Genomic DNA, 12,938 nt, shown 5'->3' with positions numbered 1-12,938 from the left:
TTTTCATTAAAAAAAAAAAAAAAAAAAAAAAAAAAAGGGGGGAAAAAAAAAAAAAAAAAAAAAAAAAAAAAATTAATATTTATTTTTAAAAAAAAAAAAATGCAGGAAGCAGAAAAAACGAAAATGAAAACAAAACATTAATCATTAGCTTTAGAAAGATAAGAAGATACTGTACCTAGGAAACAAGAATTGAATGTCACAAAGAGAGAAAACATTTAGGGAATAATAAAGGTCTCTTGAAAATTATGCTGGTAGACACAAATTCACTTTAAGAATTAGAAAAGGCTGGGCACAGTAGCTCAAGCCTGTAATCCCAGCACTTTGGGAGGCCAAGGCAGGCGGATCACGAGGTCAGGAGTTCGACACCAGCTTAGCCAACATAGTGAAGCCCTGTCTCTACTAAAAATACAAAAAAATTAGCCAGGTGTGGTGGTGGATGCCTGTAATCCCAGCTACTCAGGAGGCTGAGGCTGAGGCAGGAGAATGGCTTGAATCTGGGAGGAGCGGGTTGCAGTGAGCCAAGATCGTGCCACAGCACTCCAGCCTGGGCAACAGTGCAAGACCCCGTCTCAAAAAACAACGAATTGGAAGAAAAGACAACCCTAATTTGAGGGTTGCGAAATGGTTATATTTTAATTCTATTATTCCTTATTTGTTGAAACATTTTTATAAACAGAAACTTCCCCTGATCTACTTAAGGGTCCCAATATATAGATCACATAAGAGAAGAAAGATAAATGCTTGATTTTTTTCTCCTTTTACTTAGTCTTTGTTGTTTTTTTGAGGCTGGGTCTGGCCTTGTCACCCAGGCTGAAGTGGAGTAGCACAATCTCAACTCACTGCAACCTCTGCCTCCTGGGCTCAGGTCATCCTACCACCACGGCTTCTCAAGTAGCTGGGACTACAGGCGCATGCATACCATGACACCTGGTTAATTTTTGTATTTTTTGTAGAGATGTGGTTTTGTCATGTTGACCAGGCTGGTCTCACACTCCTGAATGCAAGCAATCTGCCCACCTTAGTCTCCCAAAGTACTGTGATTACACGCGTGAGCCACTGTGCCTGGGCTTTAGTTTTTAAAACAATGAGAGTAGAGGTATCATTTGTTATGAATTTCAATTTTTTGCTATTATCCTTTTTTTTTTTTTTTCTTTGCAATGGAGTCTTGCTCTGTCACCCAGGCTGGAGTGCAGCGGCACGATCTTGGCTCACTACAACCTCTGCTTCCTGGGTTGAAGCAATTCTCCTTGCCTCAGACTCCCAAGTAGCTGGGATTACAGACACCTGCCCCCAGGCCTAATTTTTGTATTTTTTAGTAGAGATGGGGTTTCACCATGTTGGCCAGACTGGTCTCGAACTCCTGACCCCAAGTGATCTGCCCACCTTGGCCTCCCAAAATCTTGGGATTACAAGTGTGGGCCACCGTGCCCAGCCTGTTATTGTCCTTTCTGATGCTCAAATTATTTTATCTCTGATCAGTAAGAATGTATTCTAGTACACTCCTGAGTCCTTTTGACATGACACTAGTAGTGTCTGATGCTTAGTTTTTTTCTGGTATGTCAAGACTTTCCAGATTCATATATATCGTCCCCTGAATCTGGACTCAGACATTTCTTCAAGACAACTTGCATCTTTTTAAGAGAAAATGGTACTTAGAAAACAGTCTGAGAACTAGGGATACTCAGAACCACTGGATTGTTCATTTTTTTTGTTGTTGTTCTTTTTGATAGACGAAACCAGTAAGCATGTTTCTTTGTTTGTTTTTTGAGACAGGATCTCACTTTGTTGCCCAGGCTGGAGTGCAATGGTGTGATCTTGGCTCACTGCAACCTCTGCATCCCAGGTTCAAGTGATTCTCCCACCTCAGCCTCCCCAGTAGCTGGGACTACAGGAGCATGCCATCATGTCCGGCTAAGTTTTATATTTTTAGTAGAGACAGGGTTTCACCATGTTGGCCAGGCTGGTCTTGAACTCCTGACCTCAAGTGATCCACTCACCTTGGCCTCTCAAAGTGCTAGGATTATAGGCGTGAGCCACCGCACCCAGCCAGCATCTATTTTTTAAAGATAATATAGATCTCGAGTTCATAATGATATTTCCAATACAAATGCAGAACTGCAAGTTTTCCTTTACTTCAATCTCACATCTGTACCTTTCTCTGATAAAAAGATCCCTGTTCTCTATAATCATATAATTACTCACATACAACAAATACACATAAAAGAGTGTAAAAGGATATTTCAACATACTTCATATCCACTATAACTTCAGAATAGGAATACCAACACTACCACCAACAACATGATGACTAAGAATAGCTTAAGATTTTGTTTCATTTTATAGTTATTGTTGCTGTTGTTGTTCTTGGGGAATATACCACTAGGGACATAAAACATTTTTTAAGTTACTTCAAATAGTTTCTAGGTATGATTATGCTCTAATTGAAAATACACTTAAGTTCTTTGCTTTCAATTGACTTTCAAAATTTTTAGGAATTGCTTTTTTTGTATTTTGTTATAAAATTATGTAAAATATTTAAAGACAAATCTATAAAACATGGCATATTAATAAAAAGAATTAGCAGAAAAAATTAAAAACCATCCCAGAAGTGAGAATAAAAAAAGGTAACGAAATAGAAAGTAGGAGAAAAGACAAGAAAATTAGAGGAACAATGTAGGAGGCCTAGTGTCCAAACATCAGGAGTTCCAGAAAAAAGTAGAGAAAAAAATGGAGGGAAATTATAAAAGAACCACTTAAAGAAAATTTCCCAGAACTCAACGAAGGATGATGTGTTTCTAGAGTAAGTGCCAGTAAGCATCTGGGCCAAGAATTAAAGGAAAAAAAAAAAGTTAAAAAAAAAAAAAAAAAGACATCAAAGTATATTACTGTGAAATTTAATTAAAGACAAAACAGGCCAGGCGCGGTGGCTCACGCCTGTAATCCCAGCATTTTGGGAGGCTGAGGCAGGTGGATCGCCTAAGGTCAGGAGTTTGAGACCAGCCTGGCCAATACGGTGAAATCCCGTCTCTACTAAAAATACAAAATTTGGCTGGGTGTGGTGGCAGGCACCTGTAATCCCAGCTACTCGGGAGGCTGAGGCAGAAGAATCACTTGAACCCGAGAGGCAGAGGTTGCAGTGAGCCGAGATCACGCCATTGCACTACAGCCTGAGTGACAAGAGCGAAACTTTGCCTCAAAAATAAATAAATAAATAAATAAAAATAAAGACAAAACAATCTTAATTTCTTAAAACCAGAGTACATAATGAATGACTGAAGATAAAAATAGCACCATCGGCCAGGTGCAGTGGTTCATGCCTGTGATCCCAGCACTCTGGGAGGCTGAAGCGTGAAGACCATTTGAGCCTAGAAGTTCAAGATCGGCCTAGGCAACATAGGGAGACCTCATCTGTACAAAATAAAACACTCCAGCCTAGGTGACAGAGTGAGACACTGTCTCAAAAAAAAAAAAAAAAAAAATTCTGAAGAAATTATTTCAACCTAGAATTCTATATCCAGCCAACCTTACCCTAAGATGTCAAAAAGCTGCATGCTCCTTTCCACAAGAAGCCTCTAAGAGTTGTGGGCCCTTAAAACTAGGGGAAATATTCTAGAAAGATGATATGAAAACCAGGAAATGGGGTTTCTAACACAGAAAAGAGGTTAGAATAATTTACAGAATGAAAGCTATATGGCACACATAGAAAATGAGCACTTCGGAAAGGGCACGGTGGCTCATGCCTGTAATCCCAGCACTTTGGGAGGCCGAAGCGGGCAGATCACGAGGTCAGGAAATCGAGACCACCCTGGCTAACACGGTGAAACCCCACCTTTACTAAAAAATACAAAGAAAAAAATTAGCCAGGCGTGGTGGCAGGTGCCTGTAGTCCCAGCTACTTGGGAGGCTGAGGCAGGAGAATGGCGTGAACCTGGGAGGTGGAGCTGGCAGTGAGCCAAGATCGTGCCACTGCACTCCAGCCTCGGCGACAGAGCGAGACTCTGTCTCAGGAAAAAAAAAAAAAGAAGAAAATGAGCACTTCAGAATGCAGTAAGAATATAAAAAGGTCCAGGGGTTTCCAAGAAACAGAAATGGAACCAATGGAGCAATTTTAACAAATTGGGCAGGATTTTTATAGCTCCTGTGTAAGGACACAGAAAATTAAGAGAAATGAAAAGGACAGTTAATAACTCCATGGAAAGCAGTAAGGTGTAAAGAAAGGAAATGTGATCATAGTATATTAGGTATTAAATTGCAAAAAATATTTTTTAGTCATTATAATGTATACACGGAATACAGATTTCACTAAAAATCATGCTGTATTAGTAGAGGGAAGATGGGGAAGAGGGTAGAGAAATATGTACCAGTGTTGGAGTAACAGACTGAAATCCTCATTTGCCATAGCAGGAAGTTAACAGTTGCTCTCTAAACTGGAGAGAGAAAGAAGACAGCAGAACAAGCTAAAAAATAGTCAAAGGGACTGGAAATGATTGCCTCTTGGGACCATGAATGAGGGTGGGGAGGGTTGTGCTAACAACTGCTTTTTTTGGTCATGTGTCTTACATTAAAGTTGAGTTTCCAAATTATGCACATGCATTGATTTGATGAAAAACAAAACAAAACAAAACAAAAAGCAAGAAAATGAAAGCCACTGCAAGCTTGACATTCTAAGCAACATAAAACAAAAGACTGTTTCAGCTTAATGGAATGCTTTCTGTAAAAAGCAATCAATCCAACATGGAACTAATGCCAAACAGAACACATCTTTACCTTAAAAATGTTTAATTTACAAAATGTTCTCTTTAGAGTGATCCAGAATACCAGAGAAGTAAATTCTCTGCAAGGTTACCTCTTAAGTGAATCTGAATGTACAATATTATCAGTAATTTCAGATAGCAATACTGCAGACCATTCAATATGACAAAGTCCTGTTATGTAGTTTAAAATCTACAGAGATGAAAAGTGTATTTATTACATATTTGAGAAGTACTAAAATATAATTCTCTAATCCAGAGTAGAATAGGGATCTGATCAAAGCAAAGCTATGAGAACAAGAGGGCAGCAAGTTACAGATACCAAAATCAAATGGTGCAAATTTACTTTTGCTTTTTAATTGGAAATGCATTATTTCTCAAGAAAGATCTCTGGCCCTCCCAAAACTGCACAAAACTTTAACTGTTTGAAGAATATGCTTTTTATACTAAAATTATCAGTATATTTAAGAAATTGAGCATCCTTAATAAGTATTTAAAATTTGAATGTAAAACCTCTAGAATTTAACTGAATCAGTGACTGATTTTTACCAAGAATGAAAATTAATTTACCTTTAACATAAGAGATTCTGGGGCTTCAAGAGGTGTACAGGCATCAGGAGAGCCCACCAGTTCTGCTCCATGAAGAATAATCTTCTGACCAACTGTCAGTCTGCCATTCTTTAAGATAGCTAAGAGGGGAGGATCTAACTGGGCTTTAACAGCATACCACCCATCTGTAAGTTCAATAATGGCCACTTTTTGGGTATCTGCACTACTAGTTTTACTGCTAGAAGTTTCAGATATATTTGCGCTCAATGAAATTACGTCAGAAACACAGAGAACAAGTGTTTTTGCAGCTGTGTCATCCCTTTCCATTATCTTTTTTATAGCCGATCTTCTGCTTCTATCAATTTCCATATCATATCTAAAAGTGAACACAAAAATGCATATTTTAGGAAGTGTGACTCTAGAATTCCACTGTTTAAACAAGTCACTGAATAATTGAAAATAAAAACTGAATTTATCTAAGAAATACTGAGAATTTAAAATTTTGTAACTAGCTATATTGTTTCATATTGTTAAAATACGAACTCTTTTTAAAAAGCAAAAAATAAAATGTAAAAATGCTTTATTAGCAATCCCCAAATAGTGGATCAAATTAATAACTCATATTCTTCTCATACGTCAAGAGGATAAGGAGCGGGTGGGGAAAGAGGGAAGCAAGCAATGCATGACTGTGTGATCTCTCTTAAATGGGGGCTAGGGATGACAAGAGAACAGCAGTGTGGGATGGCAACTGTCACTGACAACTGGCTTGTGCAACATTTTGACATGGAAGTCACAGATTACACAGAAACCTTAACCATACTGCAGTACATGATTACATAAGGCAATGCTTTAAACTTGCCTGTATTTTAGTTGAAGAAGCACCCTTTCCGGGCTTAGGCATCTATTAGCAAATTCCTTAGGAAAGGCACATTCCATAGCTGCCAGTTTCCATATGATCCATCTATAGTGATTATAAACCCAAATTCTAGAAATAAGTTTTGGATCCACACCTGGAGTGTCACACAGAGCCCTGAACAAATAAAGGTAGAATATTATCATAAAAACCACATAGGGTGATACTGAATTCAACAACTACAACTATTCTCTGTACAAAAACTACATTATTCAAGATCATTCAGTAAGTTTTATGAGTTCATATGATCTACAATATAATTTCAGAAAATTATTTTACATGTATCAAAATATCATACCGATAAAAACTTCACTTGCTGAGTATGGTGGCTCATACCTATACTCCCAGCATTTTGGGAGGCTGAGGCAGGAGGATTGCTTGAGGCCAGGAGTTTGAGACCAGCCTAGGTAACATAGTGAGACCCCCACGTCTCTACAAAAAATAAAAATGTTAGCCAAGAGTGGTAGCTCACATTTGTGGTCCCAGCTACTTGGGAGGCCGTGGTGGGAGGATTGCTTGAGCCCAGGAGATTGAGCCTGCAGTGAGCCATTATAGTGCCACTGCACTCCAGCCTGGACAACAGAGTGAGACCCTATCTCAAAATATAAAAACAAAATAAAAAATTCCACTTAAGAGTCAACAGAATGATTTCAACTCATATTTGTTCCTGAAAATGAGATCCTTGATTTTAAGTAATTATATTTTAGATTATTTTCTTATGAAAGAGATTGTTTTTAGAAATCACACCTGAGAACTGCCTTTCTTAGTTTTGATGCTCTCCTCGATCCTGTCCCCTCTGTTCTCAAATCTCTAACTCCTCCTTTCTCATTCATACTCTTAGCACTAAGACAACAGAAGTAATCAAAAGAGAACTTTGATAAGCTCCCACCCTCATATCTATCCACTCACAGCATCTGTATCCCTATACTTTGCCCTCTTCCAAGCATCTGCATCGTTACACTTTGCCCTCTTCTACCATTTGTGCACTAGCTCCTGTACCTTCTGCTGCCTACAAGGCCAACGCTCAGGAAATGCCTCCTCTCTCTCCTGCATCATCAATTTTTTCCTTCTCTACTGAACGATGTGAATCAGCATAAGATACGGTTTTTTCCTACCTTGAAACAAGCCAAAACCAAGACTCTTTGATCCTACTTCCTCTCCAAGCAATGTCCCTCTCTCTGCTTCTTTCTGGCAACTCCCAAAAGAACTGACTCTATTCTGTGTCTCCAACTCCTGCTTTTCAACTGCTCTTTAATTGCATTCTAATCAGGATATCACTCCACCAACCTATTGAGCTATTTTTATTAATGTTAGTAATGTCTTCTGCAGTGCTAAATCCAGTGGCCAATCTCAGTCCTCATTTTACTTTACCTATTAGAAGCAGCTTCCACAGCTGGTCATTTTCTATTCCCTGAAATTCCATCTTCACTTGGCATGCAACATCTCATTCTGCATTTATTCCTAACTTTCTGGTTGCTCTTTCTCAGTCTCCTCTTCATGGCCTTCAAGTCATCTATATGCCGATGACTTGTGAACTGATTTATTTGGCCTATACTTTACCTGTGTATAGACTTGCATATCCAACTGCCTACCTAACACCTCCACTTGGCTGTCTACTATTACATCTCAAGCTTCAAACGTCCAAAACCAGACTCTCCATTTCCCTCCATGTTTGGTCTTCTCAATTCTGGTAGTTACACGGTAACTCTATCCTTCCAGTTGCTAAGGCAAAATCTTTACAGCCATTGTTATTCTCCTCCTCTTTCACATTTTATATCTAATCCTTGAGCAACTCCTAATGGTGCCACTTTCAAAACACTCCAGAGTCCAACTGCTTTCCACCAATTCCACTGCCACTTCCCTGGTCCAAGCAACCACCTCTCACATGTATTTCTGCAATAGCTTCAGTGGTCTCTCTGCGCCCATCCTTGCCCCTCTCAACAAATAGCTAGAATTATTTTTTCAAAAATAAGTTAGATCAGGGTGGACATGGTGGCTCACACCTGTAACTCCAGCACTTTAGGAGGCCGAGGAGGGTGGATCCTGAGGTCAGGAGTTTGAGACCAACTTGGCGAAACCCCGTCTCTACTAAAAATATAAAAATCAGCTGGGCATGGTGGTGCACACCTGTAGTCCCAGCAACTCAGGAGGCTGAGGCAGGAGAATCGCTCGAACCTGGGAGGTGGAGGCTGCAGTGAGCCGAGATTGCGCCACTGCACTCTAGCCTGAGCAACGGAGTGAGACTGTCTCAAAAAAAAAAAAAAAAAAGTCAGATCATGTTACCCTTTGCTTTAAGCCTTCCAGTAGTTTATTCAGTAAAAATCATGCAGAGTAAAAGGTAAGGTTCTTATAAAGGTCTATGAGGTCCTCCCTTTGTATCTCATCTACGACTACTCTTCTCCTATCCACTCTACTCCAGTTGCACTAACTTCCTGTTCCTCAAATACTTCAAGCATGCTCCCCTTTTAGAGACTAGGGATCTTTCGCTAGGATAGTCCTATGCTCCCTCCTTTTGCTTTAGGTCATTTATCAAATGTAGCTGACTCAGTGAAGCCTTCCTAATTACTTATTAGACTAAAAATCGCAACTCCTTGCCCAACTTTCTCTGACACCTTTCCAGCTTTATCTATCTTTATAGTATGTATCTTCTTCTAACATACTATACAATTTACTTATTTTTCAACATTTTCTATGCCTTCCACGCCCACTAGAATGTATGACTCATCAGGACAGGGACTTTTTTGTTTTGCTTTATTATCCCTAGTAACCAGAATAGTACCTGACACATAGCAGGTGCTCAATAGAGATTTGCTGAATAATCAGAAAAAACTAACGAGAGCTTCCACATTCCCACTTGACCACAGGGCAATCATTCTTAACTTTTACCTTATGCAGTCTATTTAGTACGAGAAAATAATACAACTGTTTAACTTACTTTTCTTACTGGAATCTATAAGCAGATGTTTGTTATATAAGATACGCAAGACGTAAACAGTATTTCTTTTAAAAGTTAAAACAAAATTCAGGAAAAAAAGTTTTACCACTTTTCCAAAACTATAAATTTTGGAAAATGTACAGAAATTTAAAATAAGGACGCTGAGGAAATAAATCCCACCTTTTGCCACTGGCATAATGTAATATATCTCTGATAACAAAAGCTTTAAATTATGTTTCTGTAAAATTACAATAAAAGAGGTTATACAGTTTCTAAATTGTTGCTGTTTTAGGGCTCTGAGATTTTCTAGTTATTTAGAATTATTGATATTCAAATATTTGTTTAACTTTTAGTGTTTATTTATATTTTGTATCTATTAAAATATACAATGAAAGAAAACATGAAGTAAGTGTGTGTCGGGGGAGGAATCTACCATAAGGCCATTTTGAATTTAACTTGCTTTATTTTTATTTTTTTCTTGAGATGGAATCTTACTCTGTCACCCAGGCTGCAGTGCAGTGGTGCGATTTTGGCTCACTGCAACCTCTGCCTCCCGGTTTCAAACGATTCTCCTGCCTCAGCCTCCTGAGTAGGTGGGATTACAGGCACATGCCACCACGTCCAGCTAATTCTTGTATTTTTAGTAGAGACAGGGTTTTGCCATGTTGGCCAGACTAGTTTCAAACTCCTGACCTCAGGTGATCTGCCCATCTCAATCTCCCAAAGTGCTGGGATTATAGGCGTGAGTCACCACATCTGGCCTTTTTCGCAACAGGGTCTTGCTTTGTCACCCAGGCGGGAGTGCAGTGGCGCAACCTCAGTTCACCACAACCCCTGCCTCCCAGGCTCAAGCCATCCACCTCAGTCAGCCTTCCAAGTAGCTGGCACTACAAGTACATGCTGGGCAAAATTTTTTTTTTTCTGAGACAGAGTCTTGCTCTGTCGCCCAGGCTGGAGTGCAGTGGAGTGGTCTTGGCTCACTGCAACCTCCACCTACTGGGCTCAAATGATTCTCCTGCTTCAGCCTCCCAAGTAGCTGGGATTACAGGCGTGCCTCACCACACCCGGCTAATTTTTATATTTTTAGTAGCACTGGGGTTTCGCCATGTTGGCCAGGCTGGTCTCGAACTCCTGACCCTCTGGTAACCAGCCCATCTTGGCCTCCCAAAGTGTTGGGACTATAGGCGTGAGCCAGTATGCCTGGGTGGGCTAATTTTTTAATTTGGTTGTAGAGATGGGTTTTCACCATGTTGCCCAGGCTGGTCTCAAACTCCTGTGCTCAAGAGATCCGCCCACCTCAGTCTCCCAAAGTGCTGGGATTACAGGCATAAGCTACCATGCCTGGCCCTCAAATTTAACCTTTTTTTTTTTGAGATGGAGTCTCACTCTTATCGCCCAGGCTGGAGTGTGGTGGCATGATCTTGGTTCACTGCAACCTCTGCCTCCCAAGTTCAAGTGATTCTCCTGCCTCAGCCTCCTGAGTAGCCGGGATTACAGGTGCCTGCCACCATGCCCAGATAATTTTTGTACTTTTAGTAGAGATGGGGTTTCGCCATGTTGGCCAGGCTGGTCTCAAACTGCTGACCTCAGGTGATCCACCTGCCTCGGCCTCCCAAAGTGCTGGGATTACAGGCGTGAGCCACTGCACCCGGCCAAATTTAACTTTACAAATTGGCCTTTATTTATAAATGCATAAGAAAAATGTCCCAAATCAAGCAAATCCAGTTCATTAAACCCCAGGACAAAAGGCACTTTTCAAAAGACTTCAACAGAATGCTTAACCGTAATGCGCTTAAAATGATTAAATGCATAAAATTTGATTTCTAGCCAACTTTTAGTTCGATAGACAGTTAAGAGAAGAAAGAGGGATGAGGGAATACATAAAAGTTAACACACAATCTTTTTGCATAGAGTACCTATAAAATTCTTCTTTTCCAGCCTTTCCATCATTGGAGGGTATGAGCCATCCACCATCAGCCAACTGTATTCCTTTTCCAGCCCATAAACTTTCCTTACCAAGATAATCTTGAGTGTAAAACTGAAAAGACTCTGCATTTTGCTGTTAATTTTATGCAATGTTTAGAAACGCCATACATATACAGCTACACAAAATAAACACACACACAAAATGAAAATAATTTAAAATAAACAAGTATCAAGCAATAAAACAATTATAACAAACCAAAACTGAATTTACCAAAATTTTCATTAACTACTAGAATATCACTACGAAAACATTTTACTTACTAGAAACTAAAAATTTTAACGTAATATAAATGATCCATACATTCCACAGTCTGCTGTACCTTTTCTACCCCTGTGTTTATGCTTCCTGTTAAATCTGCCATAGGAAGATACTGTGAGGATAAAAAAATGTAATGTTTTACAAAATCTCTTAAGTTCAAAAACTTAGATGGGAAACAAAAGGGAAAAATGTAAGTATTTTAGGGAATGTGACCTCAGGTGATCAGATTTGTACGCAGGCAAGGCTTACTTTCAAAGTGCTTGCTTTCACCCCAGGATATCTAAACCAAAGTGTCTTTTTGTTTGTTCAGAGTTTGACTATGGAGTCAGACTCTTTGCTTTGGGATCATAGCTCTTCCACTTACTAGTTAAGTGGCTCTGGGGCAGTTATTTAACCCTCTCTATGCTTCAGTACTCTTATTTGCAAAATGGAAACAAAATAACAGTGCCTTTCTTTCAAGGTGACTGTGAGGATTAAGCAAGATATACCTAATGCGTGTGAAGTGCTTAGAAGAGCACCTCACACCTAGAAAATGCTCAAAGTTAGCCATTAATGCCATCAATATTATTTTCACCTCTCCACTGCCTAAAATTCTACCCAGATAGTACTGGCTTAAGGAGAATCCTCTTTTGAAAATATAAATAGCTCATAGAAGGTTCAGGGCTATCAGTTATTCATATTTGAATATCACTAAAACTACTTTTCTCTGACGCCTAGCTGAAAGCATTTATAATGACAAAGTAAGAAAGATTTGAAGGGGGAAAAGAAATAGTAATTTGGAAGCACAGATCACTTTAGTAGGATGAGGCAGGCCTAGCAAGGGGCCAGAAGCTGCCACTGTAGGCTAATTAGGAAATATGATGATTTCATTCATCCATTCCTGCACTAATGTGTTCATTCTTTAAACAAAGCCATTTGTAGATACTAGTTAATGAAACAAAATTACACTCTTTCATAAAAGCCATCAGTATTATAGACAAACACATACCTGTTTATGAGAACAGGCAGAGGGAACTTGGCCTCCTACTGCTGCTTTCAGAGAGATTCGAGGCAGAGTGGATGTTTTTGCAAGACACAGACTGCCTGGTTGTGGAAAGATGCGTTGCCTTTGTTTCTTCTTAATTCGCATATCCTGTATATCTCTGGCATTCTGAAGACTTGTAATTAAATCTATAAAAGAATAAATATTTAGCAAAAATAAAATTGAAACTTAAAAAGCACAACCCCTGGCAGGGCACAGTGGCTCAGGCCTGTAATCCCAGCACTTTGGGAGGCTGAGGCAGGGAGATCACCTGAAGTTGAGAGTTCAAGACCAGCCTGACCAACATGGAGAAATCCTGTCCCTACTAAAAAAAAAAACAAAAACAAACAAACAAAAAAAAAATACAAAAGTTGCCAGGTGTGGCAGCGCATGCCTGTAATCCCAGATACTTGGGAGGCTGAGGCAGAAGAATCGCTTGAATCCGGGAGGTGGAGGTTGCAGTGAGCTGAGGTCGCACTACTGCACTCCAGCCTGGGCAACAAGAGCGAAACTCCGTCTCAAAA

General features: G+C 39.6%; 2 protein-coding genes across 2 annotated transcripts in view; both read right to left on the bottom strand.

Annotated features, from left to right (window-relative positions):
* LOC108517532 (breast cancer type 2 susceptibility protein-like) overlaps nt 1-5,670 on the bottom strand; it is a 39,227-nt gene extending 33,557 nt beyond the window's left edge. The window contains exon 1 of the mRNA XM_017855520.1: nt 5,322-5,670. Within this exon, the coding sequence (XP_017711009.1) occupies nt 5,322-5,669 (348 nt within the window). The 5' untranslated portion in view covers nt 5,670. The remainder of the gene's footprint in view (nt 1-5,321) is intronic.
* A 495-nt stretch (nt 5,671-6,165) lies between these two features.
* Nucleotides 6,166-12,938, bottom strand: part of LOC108517528 (breast cancer type 2 susceptibility protein-like) — a gene marked incomplete at its 5' end in the record, with an annotated part of 8,509 nt that continues 1,736 nt past the window's right edge. Inside the window, one exon of the mRNA XM_017855516.1 lies at nt 6,166-6,330. Coding sequence (XP_017711005.1) covers nt 6,194-6,330 — 137 coding nt within the window. The remainder of the gene's footprint in view (nt 6,331-12,938) is intronic.

The sequence above is a fragment of the Rhinopithecus bieti genome, unplaced genomic scaffold, assembly GCF_001698545.2.
Source record: "Rhinopithecus bieti isolate Rb0 unplaced genomic scaffold, ASM169854v2 scaffold_41745, whole genome shotgun sequence".
NCBI classification, from domain to species: Eukaryota; Metazoa; Chordata; class Mammalia; order Primates; family Cercopithecidae; genus Rhinopithecus; species Rhinopithecus bieti.
This window is presented reverse-complemented; position numbering and strand designations above follow the sequence as displayed.